This window comes from Chrysochloris asiatica, unplaced genomic scaffold (assembly GCF_000296735.1).
Source record: "Chrysochloris asiatica unplaced genomic scaffold, ChrAsi1.0 scaffold00285, whole genome shotgun sequence".
NCBI lineage: Eukaryota > Metazoa > Chordata > Mammalia > Afrosoricida > Chrysochloridae > Chrysochloris > Chrysochloris asiatica.
This window is the reverse complement of record NW_006408803.1, coordinates 271,097-296,611: the sequence shown is the minus strand read 5'-3', so window position 1 is coordinate 296,611 and position 25,515 is coordinate 271,097. Positions and strand designations below refer to the sequence as shown.

Genomic DNA, 25,515 nt, shown 5'->3' with positions numbered 1-25,515 from the left:
GACACTCTAGGATAAGCCCTGGACTACTAACTGCAGGGTCGGTGGTTCAAACCCACCAACCACTCTTTGGAAACCCTCTACAGGGTTGCTTTGAGTTGGAACCTACTTGATGGCACTTAACAGAAACAGTCCCTCGGTTGCAAGATTTTCCAAGCAAATCGGCGTGTACAGGAGAAGCCACATACATGACCATCTTACTTCTGCTCTTGAATGTTGTGAGAGTTGTCTGCTGCTTCCTCCCTCCATAGCAGTTTTAGTATGACTCCTGTCAAATCTAAGAGAGCAAATGATGCTACTGCTGGGCTGTGCAGGAGTGCAATACGGGTGATGAGCTGTGCCCCAGGAGCCATGGAAATCCAGAGGGTTCTGTAGTCCTTACCTTCTTAAAGGAGTCCTGGTGTGGTGTTATATGCTGGACTGCAAGGTTAATGTGCTGGGCTACAAGGTCAGTTTGAACCGCAAAGTTGGTGGTTCAAGCTCACCAGCCACGTGTCGGAAACCCTACACAGGGTCGCTATGGGTCAGAAGTGACTCGATGGCACTCAGCAACAACAATAAACCTTACCTACTCTTGAAAAACTGAAGACCGTGCAAGCCAAAATTATATCAAATTTGTACATGTTTTCTAAATACTTAATATTTATTTTAGAAATTAGTACTTACTAGGGAGAAACTGCCCAGGGGGAGTAACTTTTATTAAACTCCAAAATCATTAAGTTACATTTTTAATCTCTCCGGAAAGAGACACTAACATCTGTATTGAAAAAATTTATGTTAAAAATCAACAGTACTTTGCATTTTCTCTTAAGGCATCTCATTAATTTTCAGATATATCCATGAGCAGGTTATTGCTATTCTATTCTGTTGACATTTAGCATTTAGTAAGTGCTCATAGTGAGAAGAGTTTACAGATTATATAAAAGCATACTTTCAAGGTCCTCAGGTTCTTAGGAAAGTGGTAAATATACATGTACTCTCTCTATGTAATTTCTTATATTTCTACATTTTGTAATTCAACAAAAGCTGTAAAATACCATTACACAATAATAATAATAAAAAAGGTGTCACTAGGATTAGTGTCCTACTTTTTACTAAAGGAGTCCTGGTGTGGCACAGTAGGATAAGCACTGAACTGTTAACCACAAGGTTGGTTAACAACAGCTAGCTGCTCCTTGGAAACCCTAGAGAGAGAGGGTCACTGAGTCAGAAGTGACTCAACAGCACTTAACAAGACTGTTGGGCAAGTGAGGACATCAGCTTCTTTCAAATCTGCCTTCTTGAATCTCTTTGGGGTCTCCTTTATCATACTGACAGAGTGGGAATTAAGAGGATTAATAAATTAATCAGCAATAGATATCCATGAGCAAATTCATCAATGAGACTTCTCAATTCCTAGAAAGCATGGTTGGTTCTTTTTTGCCTGTAGACTTTAATAAATTCCATTTATATGTTTTAAAATCAGTTCTGATGTTGTTAAGTGCCATCAAGTTGGTTCCAACCCATAGCGACCCTGTGTAGGGTGTCCGAGGAGCGGCTGGTGAGCTTGAACTGCTGACCTTGCAGTTCAAATGACTTTGCAGTCTGGCACATTAATCCACAGGGCCACACCAGGACTCAGTGCCCAAATTGGCTCTAGCTGCCAAAAAACAACCCTCTTTCAGGTGATTAAGCTCAGGGAGAAAATTATTTCTATGGATTAAAAAATTTTTGTTCCCAAATTGCTTGAAATAATACTAAATTATTTCAATTCAAATAATTTTAAAAAGTTGCAATTCATGGTGCATATCTGTTATATTTTAATGAAGTAAATATAACAAAATGATACAAGAGTGTCTGAGTAGAAAGAAACAATGTGCTGGTTTGGGCTTGTACAAGGTACAAAGTACTTTGCTCACTATATTTATTATAATGGATCATTGGCTCTTGATTAGAAATGTTGAGAATCAAGAAACCTAAAAAATGTTTGATGGTTGCTTTCAATTAAAAAAATAATAATCTAGGGAATTTAGCATATTAAAGGAAATTTAGTATTTTGAATTTCCTAAGACTCAGGATATACTAACTTATCAACTACAGTTAAAACTGATTTTCATACACATTTCTAATGGGCTTTAATATACCATTTTATAACCTGCTTCTATATAGAATGTTTTTAAAGAGTGCCATCTAGTGTTAATTTTAGAACAGTTGTTTATAGGTTACTCTAAAACATGGGGAATTTTGGGCCCAGAAAAGTACTAATTTTAAAAAGTCATAAAAGCCTTAAAGAATATGACTTGTAAACAACGTTGTACATATTCACATCTTTAAGATAACACGTGTGTACATGAATCTATGCATTCCTTCAACAAATACTCATTTGATTATATGCCTTGTTCTACAGTTGTTAAGGAACTCTGGTAGCGCAGTGGTTATGAATTGGGCTGCGAACCGCAAGGTCAGCAGTTTGAAACTATCAGCTGTTCCATGGGAGAAAGGTGAGGCTTTCTGCTCCCATAAAGATTTACATCCTCGGAAACCCTGTACAGGGTCACTATGAGTCGGAACCGACTCCACGGCACATAACCACCACCACCACTATTGTTAAATGCTCTCAAGTCATAGCTATCCTGTATAGAGTTGCCAAGGAGGACTAGTGGATTTGAAATGCTGATTTTGCACTTAGTGGTCCAGTGCATATCCTACAGCACCACACCAGGACTCCAGGCCTTGTGCTAGGTATATTAAGAAAAACAACAATGGAGTTAATAATGACTCCTTGGTAGCATAGTGGATGCTAACCTCAAGGTCAGCAGTTTGAAACTACCAGCAGTCCTACAGGAGAAAGATGCGGCTTTCTGCTCCCATAAAGATTTACAACTTCGGAAACCCTATACAAGGTCACTATGAGTCAGAACTGACTTGGTGGCATATAGCCACCACCACCACCATAGGAAAGAGTAGAAGTAGAACTGCCGCAAAGGTTGTAAATCTTTATGGAAGAAAACTGCCACATCTTTCTCTCATGAATACACTTGTGGATTTGAACTGCAGACCTTGGGCCTTTCAGTTAGAGCCTAGCTATTAACTGCTGCACCACCAGGGCTCCCCAGAGAAATCACCGAGGAGGCAAACACTATGAAGAGTAATGATGTTAACTTGGATCACAGTCAAAATAGTGGAGATTATGTGATCAGATTCTGGATACACATTGAAGATAGAGCCAAAATTAAATTTTTAATAGATTGATTATGATAATGTGAAAAGAAAGCGTAATTAAGAATGACTCCCAAGGCTTTTAGGCCTGAACAACTGCAAGTGGGATGACACATGAGGAGCAAGTCCTGGGAATGGGGGAAAATAAGAAACTTGATTTTGGACGTGCTGAGTTTGAAATCTCATAGCTATCAACATTTACGTTAATGGGAAAATTCAAGCATTTTCCTATTGTGTTTCAGAACCCAAAACCTAACCATAAGTCCATTTAGTTTAGGAGAATCCATTTCTCATGAGAGAATGAATATACCCCTCTGATTATTATTTTGTATAGTCATAAAACAAGCCATATGAGGGGAATGTTGATCATTCAGGAAGGACTAACCTTGTCAAAACTTCTCAAGGCTCTTAACATTCCCCGAGAACTCTCAGCATTCTTGATTTCTTCTCTTCCATTTTATTCATCTCTGTTCTTATCCTCATTGAGATCTCAAATGGGAGGTTCTATAACAAGGCACCCCAGTTTGAAATCCACTACGCTACTTAGGCTCCTTGTAAAATTACTGTGAAACATGTAAAATCCTTGTAAGACTAATTAATTCCACAGGATGCAGGTCTTTCTTTTGTTGTTATTAAGTACTGCTGAGTCAGTTCTGATTCATAATGACTCTTACAACAGAACAAAACATGGCTTGGTCTTGTGCCAGTCTTACGCTTTGAGTCCATTGCTTCAGCCACTGATCCATTTCATCTCATTGAAGGTCTAACCTACTTTAACAAGCATAGTAAAGTCAGCGACTCAAAACTACAAGCCGCTCCTCAGAAACCCTCAACCCACTCAATGGCACATAACAATAACCATGTCCTTCTCCAGGGACTTTTCCTCCTGATGACATGTCCAAAGCACACAAAGTGATATCTCATCATTTTTACTTCTAAGGAGCATTCTGGCTTTATGTCCAAGAAACCATTCTCTGTTGGATCACCTTTGGAGTAGGCATGGATGGATATCTTTCTTTTTAAAGTCATTTATTCAGTCTTGAGGAACAAATTCCTGTAGACTATCATCTACCATAAATGCTTGCTTTTAAAATGTTCATCTACTGTGTTAGTTTAAGGCCTGTAATCATTTCAATTTATGCTTCAGGTGAATCAAGCAAAGAAGAAAATGAAAGGCATTAAGAAAAGTCTTACAGAAGAATATCTGTATCTGGATTTTTCTCATCAAACAGAAGGATGCATCTTTCCTCTTCATACATCTGTAACTGTGTTTTTATTATCTTACTGTGACAGCAAAATCTTTAAAGTTTGCTTAGCCCTTACCAGAGAAATTGCAGACATTTCACAAATAAGAAATGTATTGCCCCAGGATGTTGAAATACAGATAATTTCACGGGAAGAGCTTCCATCAATAGTCCAGAATTGTTGTTTACCTGCAGTAGTGGAAAGACCAGGCAATTTTTGTAGAGCTGGACTTGCTGTTGTACTAAGGCACATAATTCAGAAATCATATGAAGCTGATCCCTCCCGGAAGGAAATTTTGGAACTACTAGGTTTTAAGAAGACTTGCTTGAAAGCCTGTGCTGAAGTAAGTATATTGTCATTCCTACTCTTATTTAAAACCACAGAGTGATGGAGTACATTCACTTGCACATTTATTTTAACTTCCTGTTGAGAACCAAGCTTTCATTTATTTATTAAACCCAGTGAAATAGTTGAAGTTGCTATTCTTGTATACTATTATTTCATTGGAAAATAGGAACTTAAGATTTAATTTATGAAGTTTGGAGACATTAGTTTTAGAAGGTGGCATCTTTTTTTTTTTTTGTAACTAAGGTGTATTGAAGAGTTTTAAACAGGAGCTCTAGTATTGTAGTTGTTGAGTTGGGCTGCTAACCCTAAGGTCAGCAGTTTGAAACTACCAGCTGTTCTGCAGAAGGATGACGCATTATGCTCCCATAAAGATTTACAGCCTCGGAAACTATATAGAGTTGCTTATTAGTCGCAACCGACTCCATGGCACATAACCAACCAACCAAAAAGAAATTTACACATAAGTAGGCATCCAAGCAACAGTACATTTGAATCACTGTTTTTTTTTATTTTAAATGTTTTGATAACTATTTATTCAGTAAAATGAGTTAGGAGTGAAAAACCTTTCAATGTTTAAAGTTATCATGTTTGAAGCACAGTATGTCTCTGATATAGCATAGAAACCTAGACCAGGAATAATTTAGCCCTAAGACTCGACAGATTCTCTAAACTAGTTTATTTCCCCAACAGAAAGTACTTTTTCTTCAAACTATGTTTAAAGTAAAGAATCCTTCCATTTCTTGTTTTATTTTGTTTTGTAGGTTAGTCAGTGGACCAGGCTCTGTGAACTCACCATCCCTTTGGCTATTGAGAATTTTCTCAGACAGTCTTCTGAACAGGCCTCAACTATCCCTGTAGAAATACTACAACTAGAGAAAAAACTTGGTGAGCCTGTTAGAGTGCACAATGATGACAAACTCCGTAGACAGAAATTAAAGCAACAGAAGGCTGTTGGAGTTGAAATTTCCCTTGCTAAGGAAAAAAAAAAGAGCAAGGTTCATAATCAGGAAACATCTGAAGAGTTGGACTCCCCATCCAAGACCCTGGAACTGGAAGTGGCATTCTCAAAGCTCACAGCACAAGAAGAAGCATCCTCTAGTAACAGAGAGCCTTCTCACATCAGAAAAGCAAAAGCCTCTGACCTGCCACCTCTAGAGCATGTGTTTGCAGAAGGGCTTTACTTCACATTAGCAGATATCGTGCTCTTGCCCTGTGTCCATCATTTTTTGGTAAGGTTTTATCTGAAGTGAATACATTACTACTATATATAGTTCAATCTATGATATGACCTAGATTTGAATCTCAATTTCATTTCTTACTATTATGTTTCTGCACAAGCTATATCTCTCTGTCTCTGAAGACTTATCTGTAACGTGCAAATAATAATGGTACATACCAGAATAGGATTAGTGTGAAGAATAAATCACATAATTTGTGTAAAGTGTGGAGAACAGTGCTTGGCGTACAGCAAGTTCTCAACTGATGTTATAATTATGACTTCCTGTTGCGAAACACAATGTGAGAAGCTATGATTGCCAATTTCAAATTGCTACGGCTATTACCTTCTAATAGTAAAGGGTCCCGTATACAGAAACTAAAAAAGCTTATTTTATAGTCAGCTAGTTCCTTAATATAAGGAACCCTGGTAGCGTAGTGAGTTATGTGTTGGGCTGCTAACTACAAGGTCAGCAGTTTAAATCTACCAGCTGCTCCATGGGAGAAAGATGAGGCTTTCTGCTCCTGTAAAGATTTACAGCCTCCGAAACCCTCTACAAGGTCGTTACGAGTTGGAACTGACTTCATGGCACACAAACACCACCACTACCAGTTCCTTAATAAACAAATCTCATTCTATTAGACATTATCAAATCAGAAAAAGTTTATTCTCATCCTTGGTTTCTCAGTTCTGCATAAGATTATAGTAGCTGACTATGCTGTGGGAGAATATAGGAGAAAAGTTTTCTTTTCTGTCAGGGTCACCATTGATTGGACAGAACTCGGGCAAAGTCTGACCTATTATGGTCAAAAGAAAATTCAGGGGTTTTAGGGAGGCACCTCAATTTGAGAGAAGAATGAAAGCGAAAATGGATTACACCAAAGAAACTAGATGAAAAGGTTGATAGTCTATTCTTTTTTTTTTTTTTTTTTGGTATAGCAATGGATGGCTTTTTATTTTGTCATAGGCATTACTTGAAAAGAAATGAATAGGGACCATTTCTCCTACAGAGATTTGGCTTGCTCAATACAAATCACTACTAAGATGGTGATAAAGTCTCATCTCTTTGCAATTGCACGTCACCTTCAATATGCTGGCTTAATAAGTGAGAAAATGTGGCGGAATAGAAAGACTTCTAACCTTGGAGTAGAGTTTGAATCCTGGTTCTGTAATTTAGCTTTTTGTGACTTTGGGTTGGTTATTACACCTCTTTATGCCTCATTATCCTCATCTGTGAAATTAAGATAATATGCTTCTTGAAGACATATTGTAAGGGTCAGAAATGTTATTCTTAGAAATACTGTATATAAAATTATGTATGATGGAACAATGCATGGCTTAGAGGAAGACACTCAATAAATAGATGTTATTATAATTAATATATCTTGAGAAAAATCACAATAGCCTAGGCAAACTAAGCTAACTGTTATATCCTTGCTATGGAAACATGTTTAAGACCACAAGATTTTAGTGATGGATTTTCTAGAAATATATAATATGTCATTATGTACATATCCACAAACACTTCCTGATGTTAATAATAATAGAGTTTAGATATTTAAGTGTTGTGTTACATAAAATGTGAGAGTAAAATTTGTATACCAACTTCCACAGATTGTTTTGAGAGGGGTTTCTTGCTGTATGAGCCTTTTGACTCTTATTCCAAGGATAGGAGGGAGAACAAACGACTGTTAAAGGAAAGCCTCTTTCAAAATTATTTTATTTATTTAATAATTACAATATTCTAAACAAATGACGAATATCCTCCTGATAAAAAAATTGAATGTGTGAGTGTATATGAAATGACCTGAAGAAGTTTGTGGGGAAAATGGAATTGAAAGAATTTTTATGCATGTGCATATAAGTGTGTGTGTCTGTCTATCTATCTATCTATCTATCTATCTATCTATCTATCTATCTATCTATCTATCTATCTATCATCTATCGAGACACACAGACACACACATACAAATACACAAATCTGTACAGATTTCTGTGTAGAAGAGAAAAAAAAAAACAGGGCAAAAATAATGTTAGAATGAGCTTGGGAAGCTATAACTCTCTGCAGTCTTCCATTTTGTTTTCAAGAAGTGCGTTTTTCTTTCTTTGAAGCATTTCACCCTTTCTCCTACTGAGGAATCTGATTTCATCCTCCTTCTGTATCACTGATACTTCAGATACCTCTAGTGACAGATGAGAAAATACTTCTAATGAAAATATTTGGAAGCTTCAGTAAGTTAAGTGGTATTGATTAGTGTCATTTTCTTTAAGAACAATTCTCTTTCCTTTAAAATTAACTAACAGCAAGACATGATTGAAAACCAAAATCGCTTAGGAATGCAAAGATTTGAAAAGGAGAGATTCCAGAATTGTTTAGATGTTGGCTGGTGTTTCAAGTGTTATTCATACTCATAATGTTCATGTAGCTGGGTGTAAACAAAACATCTTTTTTTTTCCCCTATAGTCAAAATAACTAAATCAAACTCACTGCCACCAAGTTGATTGTGACTCATAGTGACCCTGTAGGACAGAATAGAACTGCTCTTTAGAGTTTCTAAGACTGTAAATCTTTATGGGCTCATACAATCCCATCTTTCTCCCATGGAATAGCTGGTGGATTTAAACTGCTGACCTTGTGATTAGCAGTCCAATGTTTAACCCACTGTACGCCAAGGCTACATCTTCATGTCAAAAGATCTCTAGACTGTCTTACTCTTGATACCTCTCTTCTGTTACACATTTCAATTATTAGGTCAGTCATTGGACACTTCATGAAATGAGATTGGTTGCGTCTATGGATAGCTGTATTTGTTTCTGATTTCCTAAGAGTTAACTCAAAGTGACAAGTCATTCACTCTTTTGCTTAAGAAACTTATTGAAAGCATACTTTATAAACCAGGCATTATTATAGGCACTAGGAACATAGTGATGACCAAGGTAGACAAAATCCCAGACTTCATAAAGTTAATATTCTAGTTGTGGGTATTGTTAAGTGTCATCGAGTTGGTTCTGACTCTAAAGCAGCACTCTTTAGGATTTCTGAGGAGCATCTCGTGGTTTTGAACCACTAAGCTTGTGGTTAGCAGTTGAGTGTTTATTCTACAATGCTACTTCAGGACTCTAATATTCCAGTTGTTGTTGTTAAGTGCCATCGAGTCGGTTCTGACCCATAGCGACCCTATATAGGGTTTCTCAGGAGCGATTGGTGAGCTTGAACTGCCAACCTTGCAGTTCAAATGGTTTTGCAGTCTGGTGCATTAACCCACAGCACCACACCAGGACTCCAATAAAAAAAAAAATAATAAGCAAATAAATGGCGTGATTGTTGTTACAGACAATTGAGTCAGTGCTGATTCATAACGATCCTATGCATAACAGAATGAAACAGTGCCTGGTCCTGGGGCAACCTCACAATCATTTCTATGATTGAGCCCATTGATGCTGCCATTTTACCAATCCGTCTTGCTGGGGGTCTTCCTCTTTTTCTCTGACCCTCCATCTTACCAAACATGATATCCCTCTCCAGTGACTGGTCCCTCTTGACAATATGTCTGAAGTATGAAATATGAAGTCTGGCCATCCTGGCCTTCAAGGAGCATTCTGGCTGTACCTCATCCAACACAGATCTATTTGTTCTTTTGGCAGTCCATAGTACTTTCAGTATTCTCCTCGAACACCATAACTCAAATGCATCAATTCTTCTCTGGTTTTCCATATTCATTGTCCAACTTTCACATGCATATGAAGTTATTGAAAATACCGTGGCTTGACTTAGGTGCACCTTAGTCCTCAAACTGACATCTTTGCTCTTCAACACTTTAAAAAGGTCTTGTGCAGCAGATTTGCCCAATGCAGTATGTTGTTTGATTTCTTGACTGCTGTTTTCTTGAGTGTTGATGGTTGATCCCCAAAAAATGAAGTCTTTGACAACTTCAATGTTTTCTCTGTTGATAAGAATGTTGTTTATTGGTCCAGTGGTGAGGATTTTTGTTTTCTTTACATTGAGATGTAATCCATACTGAAGACTGTGCTCTTTGATCTTCATCAGTAAATGTTTTAAGTCCTCTTCACTTTCAGCAAGCAAGGTTGTGTCATCTGCATATCTCAGGTTGTTAATGAGCCTTCCTCCAATCCTGATGCCACGTTTTTCTTCATAGAACCCAGTTTCTAGGTTTATTTGCTCAGCATATAGGTTGAATGAGTATGGTGAAAGAATACAATCCTGTCGCACACCTTTCCAAAATTTAAACCATTCAGTGTTCCCTTGTTCTATTCGAACAGCCTCTTGGTCTGTGTATAGGTTCCTCATGAGCACAATTAAGTGTTCCGGAATACTCATACTTCGCAATGTTGTCCATAGCTTGTCATGATCCACACAATCAAAAGCCTTTGCATAGTCAATAAAACATAGGTAAACATCTTTCTAGTATTCTCTGCTTTCAGCTAAGATCCATCTGACGTCAGTAACAATATCCCTAATTCCACGTCCTTATGTGAAACCAGATTGAACCTCTGGAAGTTCTCTGTCAATGTATGCTTGCAGCTGTTTCTATATTTAGTAAAAGTTTACTAGCATGGAATATCAATGATATTATCCAATCTCTTCCAATCAGGTAGCTTGGTAGTTATCTTCCAAATTTCTTGGCAGAGATGAGTGAGAGCCTCCTGTGCCGCCTCACTTTCTTGAAAGATTTCAATTTGTATTCCATCAATTGGGAATTGATGGACTACAAAGAACAGTGCCTTGTTCTTTGCCAATGCCTTCAATGTTCCTTGGACTTCTTCCTTCAGGATCCTTGGCTCTTAATTATATGCTACCTCTTGAAATGGCTGAACATCAACCATTTTCTTTTGGTACAGTGACTCTGTGCATTCTTTCTATCTTCTTTTGAAACTTTCTGCATCATTCAGTAATTTGCCCAGAAGAGGAGGCTTGATTTTTTTTCTTCTGTTCCCTCAGCTTGAGAAACGTTGAGCGTGTTCTTCCGTTTTGGTTTTGTAACTCCAGGTCTTTGCTCATTTCATTATGGTATTTAACTTTGTCTTCTCGAGCTGATCTTTACATTTTTCTGTATAGCTCTTTTACTTCCTCATTTCTTCCATATGCTTTAGCATCTCTACACTGGTGAGCAAGTTTCAGAGTCTCTTGTGATATCCATTTTGGTCTTTTACTTCTTTCTTGTCTTCTTAATGACCTTTTGCTTTCTTCTTGTATGATGTTATTGATGTCATCCCACAACTCATCGGGTCTTTGGTCTTTAGTGTCTAATGTATCAAATATGTTCTTCAGGTGATCTCTAAATTCAGGTGGGATATATTCAAGATTTTATTTTGGCTCTCATGGACTTGTTTTCATTTTTCAGCTTCAGTATGAATTTGCATATGAGCAATTGATGGTCTGGTCCACAATTTGCCCCTGGCCTTGTTTTGGCTGATGGTATGGAGCTTTTCCATCGTCTCTTTCTGCAGACGTAGTCAATTTGATTTCTGTGTATTCCATCTGTTGAGGTCCATGTGTATAGTCATCTCTTATGCTGTTTAAAAAAGATATTTGAAATGAATAAATCATTGGTTTTGTAAAATTCTATCATGCGATCTCCAGCATCATTTCTATCACCAAGGCCATATTTTCCAACTACTGATCCTTCCTCTTGGTTTCCAGCCTTTGCAGTCCAATCACCAGTGATTATTAATACATCTTGATTGCATGTTTGATCAATTTCAGATGGAAGAAGTTGGTAGAATTCTTCAATTTTATCCTCACTGGCTTTAGTGGTTGGTTCGTAAATTTGAAATACTAGTGATATTAACTGATCTTGCCTGTATGCATGGATATTATCCTATCCCAGGCAGCATTGTACCTCATGACAGATCTTGATATGTTCTTTCTGACAATGATTGTGACCACATTTCTCTTCAATTTGTCATTCCGGCATAGTAAGCCATGTGGATATCAGATTCATAATGGTCAATACCATTCCGTTTCAGTTCACTAATGCCTAGGCTACCAGTGTTTATGCATTCCATTTCATTTTTGACAGCTTCCAATTTTCCTAGATTCATACCTCATATATTCCATGCTTCGATTATTAATGGATGTTTATAGTTGTTTCTCTTCATTTTGAGTTGTGCTTCATCAGCAAATGAAGGTTTTGAGGGCTTTATTCTGTTTGCGTCATTACTGTCAACTCTACTTTGAGGAGGCAGCTCTTCCCAGTAACATTTTGCGTGCCTTCCAACCTGAGGGACTCATTTTCCAGCACTATATTTGATAGTGTTTCACTATTATTCATAATATTTTGAAGCAGTTCATCTCTCCGTCCTCTTAGTCTGTCTTTGTCTGGAAGCTCATCTGAAACCTGTCTACCATGAGTGATCCTGCTGGTATTTAAAATACCCATGGCATAGCTTCCAGAATCATGGCAACACACAAACCACACCATAGTATGACAAACTGACAGAAAAGTGATGGAAGCAAATAAATAGTATATATTTAAATAATGTCAAGTTCGACAAAGATAATAAAAAAAGATACTACAAGAAAGAACACCTGAGTATTTGCTTTCAAACTCAACAAAACAAAAATTTAGATTTAACTGAATAAAAATGATTTCAGACTATTAACTTGATGGCCATCCTTTCGGTTTTTTTTATATTTGATTTTACTATTTACCTGGTACCATAGTGTATAACAAGCTGGGCTGCTAACTGTGAGGTCAGTAGTCGAATCTGCCAGTTGATCCATGGGAGAAAGATGAGGCTTTCTGCTCACGTAAAAATTTACAGCCTAGGGAACCCTATTCTGGGTCAGTTGTGTCAGAACTGTCTCAATAGCACACAACCACCACTACCATCAGATTAGAGTCAACTGAGGCCAAAGTATTCCTACTGAGAACCCCCATTTCCAAATCAGGTAGGAAATATAAAAAATAACCACCACATATCACCATCTCAAAGAATGTGGTTTTCATCTAAGTTTAAAATAAGAGGAAATTTGTGCACTCAGCTTTTTCTGTTTTATGTATTCTTTGATTCAGTTATTCTCTTTTGTTATTTAATTGTTGTTGTTGTTAACTGTCATCCAATCAGTTCCTACTCATAGAGACCCTGTATAGGGTTTCTGAGGAGCGATTGATGAGCTTGAACCATGAATTCAAACCAGCCTAGCAGTCCAGCTCATTAACCTGAAATTTCATACCGGGACTCTTATACTAATTCTCAAAATATTTTCCTTTGTGTTTTTGTATTTTTCCTGGATCTGCATATTTTCTTTCAGGAATTCATGTTTCTTTTTTAAACCCTGGATCTTGTTTCTGTTCTATTTATTTTTCTTCTTTAAGTCATCTTCAATAATGAAACAGTTTGTTTAGTTGATATATTGGTTATAATACTGAGTCTCTGTGCCTGCACTAGCACACATTCAGGTGATCAAGTGGCAGTACGAATGATCAAAATCAAGATCAAGATCATAATCGGGAATCAAGGTCAAGTTAACTAAATTTGGGCCAGAAACACAGACTGACTTGGAGTTAGAATATTTGGCAGCAGAAATAAAGCTAGTGACACATAGAAGCAGAATCCATTTTGCTAAGTCAAGATCTTGAATACCAGAGATAAAATTTAGAAAGCCTAATGAAGGAGCTTAGTGGTTACAAATCGGGCTGCTAACATCAGGGTCAGCAGTTTGAAACTACCAGCCGTGTTGCAGGAGAAAGATGAGGCTTTCTGCTCCCATAAAGATTTACAGCCTCGGGAACCCTGTGTTGGGTCGCTAAGAGTCGAACCGACTCCAAGACACATAACAACAACAATAATGAAGGAGCCCAGGAGGTGGGTTACAAGTTAGGCTGCTAACCACAGGTCAGTAGTTAATCTACTGGATGAGGTTTTCTGCTCTCATAAAGAGTTACAGCCACGGAAACCCTATGAAGGTTCTCTATGAGTTGTTACTGACGCCACGGAGTCACCCAGAAAAACACCCAGAATGCTTAACAGCATAAAGGGGAACAATAGCAGACAGATTGGCAGAGACTGCTCCAAACTTCTCTTCCTCTTTATTGGTTTGAAAAGTTAATCCCTAATTCCCCAGAACTTCCTCATAAATAAGTTTTTCCAGTGCTGTGGGCTAATGCATCAGACTGCAAAGTCGTTTGAACTGCAAGGTCGGTGGTTTAAGCTCACCAGCTGCTCCTTGGCAACCCTATACAGGGTCGCTATGGGTCTGAATAGACTCGATGGTACTTACCAACAACAATTCATTTGCTAGAACCTTCTAGTATTTAGTAGAGCAAGCAATGAATAGCTATGTTGCTGTTAAATGCCTTCAAGTCAGTTATAGGTTTCCAAGAAGGGGCTGATGGGTTTGAACCACCAGATGTGTTTAAATGCCCACATGGAGGTTAGCAATACAGTGCTTATCATACAGCACCCCACTAGAACTCCATACTAAAGCAAAATCCTGCTGCTTCTTGATATTAAAAAAATTAGTAATTTTTCAGTTGTTACAAGTTGTCAAGTGCTGTCGAGTCAGTTTCGACTCATAGCAACCATGTATAGGATTGCCAAGGAGCAGCTGGTGGGTTTGAACGGCTGACTTTGTGGTTCACAGTCCAGTGCTTATCCTACAGTGCCACACCAGTAGTCTTCATTTGTTACTGTTGTTGTTGTTGTTAGGTGCCATCAAGTCCATACCAACTCATAGCAACCCTATGTACAGTAGAATGAAACTGCCTGGTCCTGGGCCAACCTCACAATTGTTGCCACACTTGAGCCTATTGATGCTGCCAATTTGCTGATTTTCAGTGAATGTTTACATCTGTTTCTCTTCATTTTGAATTGTGCTCCATCAGCAAATGAATGTCCTGAGGGCTTTTCTCCCATGGGCTTTACTCCATTTACTTCATCTCAGTCAACTCTACTTTGAGGAGGTAGCTCTTCTCCAGTTGCATTTTGAGTGCCTTCCCACCTGAGGGGCTCATTTTGCAGCACTTAGCTCTGGTAGTGTAGTGGTTACGAATCGGGCTGCGAACTGCAGGGTCAGCAGTTCGAAAGTACCAACTGTCCCGCGGGAGAAAGATGAGACTTTCTGCTTCCATAAAGATTTACAGCCTCGGAAACCCTGTGCAGGGTCGCTATGGGTCAGAACCGACTCCACAGCACATAACAACAGCATATCTGACAGTGTTTCTCTGCTATTTATTAGGTTTTCAGTGACTAAATATTCAGAAGTAGTTCATCACTTCTTCTTCCTAGTCTGTCTTCATCTGGAAGCTCATCTGACACCTATCCACCATGGGTGACCCTGCTGGTATTTAAAATACTGGTGGCATAGCTTTCAGAATCACAGCAACTCACAGTATGACAAACTGACAGACGAGTGGTGGGTTAAGATTACTACTGACCTCTATTTTGCCGAATCCCAAAGTCACTTGTCCATTTTCTCTTTTAATTTCAACAAAATTGACATGGTAGGCTTAAAAGTTCATTTTTTTGCCTTAGAGTCCTTAAAAGCTTTCCCCTTTCTCTTCAGATATTATCAACATTCTACTTAGTTTTCTGATCCCTCCTCCTCTGATTGACTTTAAAGTTTAGAATGCCCCAGAGATCTGAATTGGACTCTGTCTCTAATCTTCCCATACACCTTCTTTCCCTAGGTGTTCCCATCCAGAACCAGGACATTACATACTAGCCATATGCCAGTGACTCCCAAGCCTGTACTTTGACCTACCACCAGACTTTGCAGCCTTTCAGCCATGAATTTTGTTATATTTATTTTATTATTTATCATACACTTGAGTAGCGTTTCTTATATAGCAGGCACTGTTGCAAATTTGAAACTAATATGAGAAGGCTTTATCAAGTCCTTGGATAAATGGAATTGAAAGAAAATGGAATTTTTCACAAACTTTTTAAAGCCCCTTCTTATATATACACATACACACATATGTACACATGCACATCAAAGGCCTCTCACATATTAGTAGAAATATTCTGCTACTTGACCTACTTACTTGTCTGCTTATAATCTTAAGTCATAGTCTGCTTTTAACATTTTAACATTATAACTGTTTCTATGGAAACAACATTCAGTGCCTCTCAAAGAAGCAAGAACATTGTAATTTCAAACAAACAAACTGAGATTTGATGGTAGTGCTAGGGGAAAAACATCTGTCCAAGAGATAATAAAAAGCTGCTAATTTACGTCAAGGGGAATGGGTTCTGATTTTTCTAATTTGTATACACAGAAGTCTTATTTTAAGTACTGCTTTATAAAAATTCCCTGAAAATACTCTACTTATTCAGTTTTAAATATCTGTATTTGTGTCTTTAAATTTTTTATTATCTCACTTTAGTGAAATATTCTCTTTACCTCATCAACCTTTCAACTTTATAGTATATTCTTTTTTTTTTAATGTGTATCCAAAAGTGCCTTCCCATGTTATTTTAAAGCATGATTGGTTTTATTCTGTGTTCAATCCATTCACAAAAGATAGTTTCACTAAAGAAAAACAAACAAAAAAGGAATTTTAGATTGCTAATAAGGAGCTCTGGTAGCGTAGTGGTTACGAATCGGGCTGCGAACCTTAAGGTCAGCGGTTCGAAACTACCAGCTGCTCCGCGGGAGAAAGATGAGGCTTTCTACTCCCGTAAAGATTTACACCCTCGGAAACCCTGTACAGGGTCGCTATGGGTCGGAACCGACTCGATGGCACATAACAACAACAACAACAATATGAGTGCTGGTGTGGTGCTGTGGGTTAATGCGCCATACTGTAAAGCCGTTTTAACTGCAAAGTTGGCAGTTCAAGCTCACCAGCTGCTCATTGGAAACCCTATACAGGGTTGCTATGGGTCAGAACTGATTCAACGGCACTTCACAACAACAACAATATGAGTGCAACCTCTCCTTTTCCATGTAATTGACATGTCCAGTGAGTTGCAAAATTTTCATTGAAAATCTGCAAAATATTCCAGGGGTGTATCATACAGAGTTGCAAAATTGAGACTACGCAGACTTTGAATGTTGATATTTTAAAATGTTATGTAATTTGTTTAGAAGAAATCAACACTTCAGTTCATTTTAACTATGTCTTCATTAATTTCTTAACTAATATTCATAATTCGGCATTAAGTATTTTAGGGTTTTGTATACTATAACTGTTTCCATTTACTCTATAGTTAGTATGTTGAGAACATGGTAAGTATGAAAGTAAGAAAAAATATTGCTAAAAAATCATTTGTTGTTGTTGTTGTTAAGTGCCGTCGAGTCGGTTCCGACCCATAGCGACCCTGTACAGGGTTTCCGAGGGTGTAAATCTTTACGGGAGTAGAAAGCCTCAACTTTCTCCCGCGGAGCGGCTGGTAGTTTCGAACCGCTGACTTTTAAGGTTCGCAGCCCGATTCGTAACCACTACGCTAAAATCATAGAAACCTTAATTTAAAAAAATATGAAAATATTGTTTCTCAACATAGCCAACCACTATGAGTTGGCACCAAAGCGATGACACCTAACAACAACAACCAATGTGTGTACTCTTTTGAAGGCAGTGTTTCCAGCTGTCTAACTCTTCCTTCGAAGGACTGCTAACCTCATCAGTTCGAATCCACCAGCTGCTCTGCAGGAGAAAGAGGAGGTTTTCTGCTCCCATAAAGATTTATAACCTCAGAAACCCTACAGGGTTGCTATGAGTTGGCACACAACCACCACCATCACCAACCCTTCCTTGAAGAATTCTGAGCTTTAATTTATACCACGTCAAAATATTGAATGAACAACATTTGTTTTTTAAGTGCCATCGAGTCAATGTCGATCCATAGCAACCCTGTATAGGGTTTCCGAGGAGCAGCTGGTTGAACAACATGGGAAGCATAAAAGCAGATGGAAGGAATACCCATATTTGTTATGATCCACGTAATTGAATTCCTTTGTATAGTCAGAAAGGCACAAGTAGACATTTTTCTGATAACCTCTGCTTTTAGCCAAGATCCATCTGACATTAGCAGTAATATTGCTTGCTCCACATCCTTTTTTGAATCCAGATTCAATTTCTGGTATCTCCCTGTTTATGTACTACTGCAACAGTTTTTTAAATTATCTTCAGAAAAATTTTACTTGCATGTGATATTAATGATATAGTTAAATAATTTGGTATTCTGTTGGGTCATTTTTCTTTGCAACTGGCATGAATATGCATCTTTTACAATTAGTTGACCAGGGAGTTGTCTTCTATTTTTTTGAAAGACAAGTGAGTACCTCCAGTGTTGCATCAGTTTTTTTAATGAATTCAATTTGTATTCCATCAATTCCTAGTGTGTTGTTTTATGTCGTGCCTTCAGTGTAGCTTGTACTTTTTTTCTTCAGTATCATCGGTTCTTGATCATATGGTACATCTTGAAATGATTGAACATCAACCAGTTTTTTTTGGTATAGTGACTCTTGTATATTCCTTCCATCTTTTTATGATGTTTCTAGTGTCATTCAATATTTTACCCATGAAATCTTTAAATATTACAACACAAAGCTTCAATTTTTTTCTTCAGTTCTTTCAGCTTGAGAGATGCTGAGTGTGTTCTTCCCTTTTGATTCTCTAACTCCAAGGTCTTTGCACATTTCATTTTAATGTTTGACAGTGTCTTCTTGAACCACCCTTTGAAATTTTATATTCAACTCTTGTACTTCACCATTTCTCACATTTATTTTTCTCTATGCTTGAGACCAAATTTCTGACATCCACTTTGGTCTTTTCTTTCTTTACTGTCTTTTTAATGATGTTTTGCTTTCTTCTTCTATGATGTTATTAATGTCGTCCCCCAAATCTTCTAGTCTTTTGTCATTAGTGTCTAAGGCATCAAATTTGTTCTTGATATGGTCTCTAAATTCAGGTGGAAAAAATGCAAGATAATATTTTGGCTCTCATATACCTGTTTTAATTTACTTCAGCTTCAGCCTTAACTTGCATATGATCAGTTTGATGGTGTGTTCCACAGTCTGCCCCTGTCCTTATTTTGGCTCATGATATTAAGCATCTCCGTCATCTTTCCCCACTGATGTACTCAATTTGATTCACATGTATTTCATCTGTTGAGGGACAGGTGTATTAGTCACTGTTTATGTTGTTGAAAAAAAGGTGATTTGCAATGAATAAATCATTGGTCTTTCAAAATTTTGTCATGAGATCTTTCTGTCACCAAGGTCATATTTTCAACCTTGGATCCTTCTTGTTTCCAACCTTCACATTCCAATCTCTAGTAATTTTCAATGCATCTTGATTGCATATTTGATAAGTTTCACACTAAAGAAGTTGGCTGTTGTTATTAAGTACCATTGATTATGTTTTGACTTATAGTGACCTTGTATAGAATTTCTGAGAAGCAGGTGGTGAATTTGAACCATAGACCTTATGATTAGCAGTCTTATCCTACTGTGCCACACCAAGACTGAAGAATTTGATAGAATTCTTCACTTTTATCATCACTGGCTTTAGTGGCTGGTGGGAAATTTATATAATAGTGATAATAACTGATTTTACTTGTAGGCTTATGGATATTAGCCTATCATTATCAACACTGTACTTCAAGATAGAGATTGAAATGTGATAAACCACATGATTGTCTGGTTCAAAATGACCAATACTAGTCCATGTCAGCCAACTAATGTCTAGGATATCAACCTTGATGTGTTCCATTTCATTTTGGACAACTTCCAATTTTCCTAAATTCATATTTTGTACATTCCATGTTGTAATTGTTAATGATGTTTGCAGCTGTTTCTTCTCATTTTGAATTGTGCCCATCAAGCAATGCACGTCCCCAAAACTGAACTCTACCCATGTCATTAAGGTCAATTCTAATTTGAGGAGGCAGCTCTTTCCCAGTCTTATTTTGAGTGCTTTCCAACATGAGGGGCTCAACTTTTGTCAGTATATCTGACAATGTTCTGGCATTATATCTGACAATATTCTGCTGCTGTTTACTGGTTTTCAATTGCTAACCATTCAGAAGTGGTCTGCCTCTCCTTCTTCTTAGTCTATCTTAGTCTTACTTACTTAGTCTCACTTAAACCTATCCATCATTGATGAACCTGATAGAATTTTAAATACCATTATCAGAGCTTGCAGCTTCACAGCAACATACAAACCACCACACTACACAAACTGACAGACTCCACAAACTCCATGAATGAGTGATAGAGTAGAGGATGTGAAATAAGGAATATCATTGCTAACATCAGATGGCACTTGGCTGAAAGCAGTGTATACCAGAAAGATGTTTACGTGTACTTTATTGACTATGCAAAGGCTTTGGATTCTGTGAATAACAAACTATAGATAACATTTCAGTGAATGTGACTTTCAGAACACTAAATTATGTTTATGTGGATTTTATATGTAGACTAAGAGGAATTGTTCTGCCAAGAACAAGGGCATATTGCTTGGTTTAAAACCAAGAAAGATAGCGTCAGGGTTATATCTTTTTACCATGTGTATTGCATCTATATGCTGAGAAAATAATCTGAGAAGCTGGATTACATGAAGAAGCATGTGGCATCAGGATTGGATATTCAGATGACAAAATTTTGCTTTTGGAAATGAAAAAGACTTAAAATACTTTTGAAGATCAAAGACTACAACTTGCAGTGTGGGGTTACACTTCAATGTAAAGAAAATGAAAATCTTCACATCTGGACCAATAAATGATAAACTGAGAAATGATTAAAGTTGTCAGACTTCCTTTTACTTGGATCCATAATTAATAATCACGGAACCAGCAGTCAAGAAATCAGATGATGCATCACATTAGGAAAATGCTGCAAAAGACCTATATAAGTGTTTAAGAAAAATATGTCACTTTGAGGACTAAAGAATATTTGACCCAAACCGTGGTATTTTTAATCTCCTCATATGCATGTGAAAGTTATACAATGACTAAGGAATCCCCAAGAAGAATTGATTCATTTGAATTATGTTGTTGGAAAAGAATGTTGAAAGTTCCAAGGACTGCCAGAGAAACAGGCAAATCTGTGTTGGAAGTGAGCCTGAATGCTCCTTAGAAGCAAGGATGGTAGGAGTTCATCTGTGGTACTTTAGACATGTTGGCAGGGTGACCAGACACTGGAGAAAGACCACATGATTGCTAAACTGGAGAGTCAGTATTAAAGGGTAAGACCCTCAATGATACAGGCTGACACAGTAGCAACAACACTAGACTCAAATATAACAAGAATTGTGAGGATAGTGTAGGACCTGGCAGTTTCATTCTGTTGTGCATATAATCACACATGCACAGAAATAGGCAATTGTTTTAATAGCAAATTTTTGGAGTAATCTAATTTTTTTTTTTTTTTTTTAGTGTATGTTGTTGTTGTTGTTGTTAGGTGCCATCAAGTTGGCACTAACTCATAGCGACTGTATGCACAGCAGAATGAAACACTGCCCGGTCCTGGGCCAACATCAAATTAATTTTGGCATACCCATATAGTGGGATAATAAATTCTATCATATCTATGTAATAGAATACTATTCTTTAATTAAAAAGATTAATTCGTTTGGAAATGGCTTATTGCACATCTATTCTCTCACCAGAAGCAAGGATTAAAAAAAAAAGATAACATACAAATATGAAATTGTCTTAAGGCATTGGACAATAACTGATTTTAAAAAGATGACTTGAGTGGCCAAGATCCTAAAAAGAAAGGAAGCTCCATGAAGTCAGCCTAGTGCTAAGTGACAGCAAGATAGCAGCTGCTAAGACATAAAAAGTCAGCAGAGCTTTTGGCACTCACATAGAAGTTGAAAGATAAAAAATGGCTTTTTGGTAAAAATTGGTAGCTAAGACTTGAAAGACCAAGATCCCACAAAGTAAAGAGATATAGAGAAGTGAATAATTTCACCTCTATATATTTACCGAGTATCATCTACTCAAGGAGCTCTGGTAGCGTAGTGGTTACAAATTGGGCTGTGAACCACAAGGTCAGCAGTTCGAAACTGCCAGCTGTTCCACGGGAGAAAGATGAGGCTTTCTGATCCCGTAAAGATTTAATAGCCTCGGAAACCCTGTTCATGGTCGCTATGGGTCGGAACCGACTTGACAGCACTTAACAACAACAACATCATCTACTCAGGGAGAAAGGCTACAAAACCACGTTCAAGATGCTGAAAAGCAGAACAGTGTGATCATCTGTTTCATTGATTGGAAGAAAATAACTTAAGGAATTTCCCCTAAAAAGGGTCTCTAGTCATTACCCTGCATTTTATTTGGAATCTATGAAAATTTATGTTATAAATGATGATAAAATGGGCAAACAGAGCCCTAGACTGAAAGGCAGCTTTAGGAACACATATCCAAGGATTGAAGTGAACTTTCCCTGTTCCAGTTGCTTGGCAGAAGATAATGTAAATCCTTGTTGGAGGCAAAGAGCATCATAAGAACCTCTGTAATGTTTTGTATCTGTACAATATTGATTCTGATAATTGAAAATTATCAGGCACACCCAAAAACAGACCAACAGGAAAAATAAAAAATAGGTATGATTCTATAGGAACCTCAGATTTTGAAACTACAAGACCCAGACTTTAAAATAATTGTGATTGATAAGTTCAAAATAAATGACAAGATGAATAATGTCACCAAGTAACTAAAATTCATAATACAAGAATTAAAATAGAAATTTTGGAATGAAATAGGTTCTGGCAAAAATTAAGCTTTCAGTAGTTGGTTATTTGCAAATTAGACATAGCTAGCAGAGAATTAGTGAGCTAGAGGAAGATCAATAGAAAATTCCTAGAGTGTTAACATGTAGGGGGAAAAAAGAATGGAAAATACTGTAAACAGTGCAAACTCTTTGTTTGGATCACAGTGGAAAGGTCTAACACAATGTAATTTAAAATCACAGAAAAGGAGGAGATAAAAGATAAAAGCCAGTTTCATAAACCAGTGAAACTCCTGAAGCCACAGTTGAAGGAAGTATGGATGGGATAGATCAGTTTTTTGCAGTCTCAATGAATTAAGTAGGGAAAACACTGAATAATTAAAACAACAACAACAACAACAACAGTGGAGACCTGTGGAAAGTGAGGACTTGAAAAACAAAGTTATAGATACAGAAAAGCAGCCTGATAGATTACTATATGGAGTATCTAAGATTTCAAACACAATATTTGGTATGCTATAAATACAATTACTTTGATAACTATGAGGTAACAAAATGTAAATGGTACTCAGGAGACTGAGATGGCTCAGATATTGGAGTTAGTCGTAGATTTGTTGTTGTTCAGTGCCATTGAGCACTTGGTGGTCTTTTCCACAGTTTGCCCCAACCTTGTTTTGGTTGATGATATGAAACTTTTCTACAGTCTTTTTCCACAGATGTAGTCAGTTTGATTCCTGTTGTGTGTTCCATCTTGTGAGGTCCAGGTGCATAGTTACCTTTTATGTTGTTTAAAAAGGTCTTTGCAATGAATAAGTAGTTGGACTTGCAAAATTGTATCATATGATATCCAGCATCATTTCTGTCACCAAGGCCATTTCTATCTACTGATCCTTTCTTTCTAATCACCAGTAGTGATTGCATGTTTGATCAATTTCAGACTGAAGAAGTTGGTATAATTCTTCACATTCATCATCATTGGCTATAGTGGTATTAACTGGTCTTCCTTATAGGCATATGGATATCATCCTGTCATAGACAGCATTGTACTTCAAAACAGATCTTGAAATGTTCCTTTTGATGATGAAAATGCCATTCCTTTTGAATTTGTTGTTTCTGGCATAGTAAATCATATGGTTGTCAGAATTAGAATGGCCAAATACCAGTCCACTAATGCTTAGGATATCGATCTTTATGCACTCCATTTCATTTTTGACAACTTCAAATTTTCATAGATTCATATTTTGTATATTCTGTGTTCTGTTTATTAAGGGATTTGTATAGCTGTTTCTTCTCATTTTGCATCATCATCAGCAAATGAAGGTCCTGAAAGCTTAACTCCATTCATTTCATTTTGGTCAACTCTACTTTAAGGAGGTAGCTCTACCCCTTTTTTTGAGTGCCTTCCAACTTGAGGGATTCATCCTCTGGCACTGTATCTGACAGTGTTTCACTGCTATTCATAAGGTTTTCAGTGGTTAACCATTCAGAAGCAGTCTGCCACTCCTTCTTCCTAGTTGGTTCTAGTCTGGAAGTTCCACTGAAACCTGTCCACTATAGGTGACCCTGCTGGTATTTAATATCCAGTGGCATAGCTTTCAGCATCACAGTAATATACAAGCCACAACAGCACAAAAATCTGACAGAGTAGTGGTGGGTAGTAGTAGATGGTGATGGTGGTGGTATGTGCCGTGGAGTCAGTTTCAACTCATAGTGACACTGCATAAGGTTTCCAAACTTTTAAATCTTTACAGGAGCAGATAGCCTCATCTTTCTCCCACAGATGGCTGGTAGTTTAAAATTACTGACCTTGAGGATAGCAACCCGACTCGTAACCACGATAAGAACTTTTAAAATTACTCTGATTAATGTTAGTAAAATTTGAGGAAATGGACAAAATGAGTGAAATAATGGAGGAATTACAATTTTTAAGAAGAATCAAATGAACAATGTAGACCTGAAAATATAAAATCAAAATTAAGAACATACTGTTGATGGCTTTCGGAGAAGACTGGGCACAGAAGAAGATAGAATTAGTGAATTTGGACACAGATTAGTAGAAAATATCCAAGTTGCATATAGAGAAATGTGAATAGAAAACCACAATAGATCTTAAGATACTTGTGAGACTGAATTAAAAGTTGAATAAAAATGTAATTTGAGTTCTGGAATAAGTAGAAAGAATGAATGGAGCAGAAATAGTATTTAAAGAGACCATGGCTAAGAACATTTAAAACTAATGAAAGACATCAATATACAAGTTTAAACAGTTCAGTTAACAGTGTAAAAAAAAAAAGTAAGATAAATACAAAGAAAGTTATATATACCTAGTCCCATTATAACCAAACTTCAGGAAACTACCAAGACAATAAATCTTAAAAGAAGCAAGATTTTGCCATCAATAATAGTGATGGTTGATGGCAATATAACTTTGGAAGCTAGGACAATGGAATGGCACTTTGAAAATACTATAGGCCACATTATCTGAGGGAACATTTTAATAAGTTTGTGGGAAAATTCCATTGTCTTTTAATTCCATTGGTCCACAAACTTTTGGAAGCCCCTTTACTTAAGGGTATAATACTGAATGTGTTCCTTTTCAAATCAGTAACAATAGTAGCTATAAAATTATAGAAAACTTTTGTCATAAGCAGGTCTTTTGGAGAGATAAAACTGGTGAGATTTATATATACATAAATATACATATATGTCCTAGTGTGGTGCTGTGGGCTAATGCTTCAGACTGCAAAGTTGTTTGAACTGCAAAGTCTGTGGTTCAAGCTCACCAGCTGCTCCTTGGAAACCCTATACAGGGTCACTATGGGTTAGAATTGACTAGACGGCACTTAATAATAACATACATACA

At 37.2% G+C, this 25,515-nt stretch overlaps 1 protein-coding gene across 2 annotated transcripts in view; it reads left to right on the top strand.

Moving 5' to 3' along the window:
* GSTCD (glutathione S-transferase, C-terminal domain containing) overlaps positions 1–25,515 on the top strand; it is a 204,947-nt gene that overhangs the window by 3,742 nt on the left and 175,690 nt on the right. The window contains exons 2-3 of one of the 2 annotated variants that reach the window (XM_006874552.1): positions 4,343–4,783; positions 5,550–6,017. In XM_006874552.1, the coding sequence (XP_006874614.1) occupies positions 4,364–4,783; positions 5,550–6,017 (888 nt within the window). In that variant the 5' untranslated portion in view covers positions 4,343–4,363. Of the gene's footprint in view, positions 1–4,342; positions 4,784–5,549; positions 6,018–25,515 lie in introns of those variants that run through there. The other variant, XM_006874553.1, reaches the window with a different exon arrangement.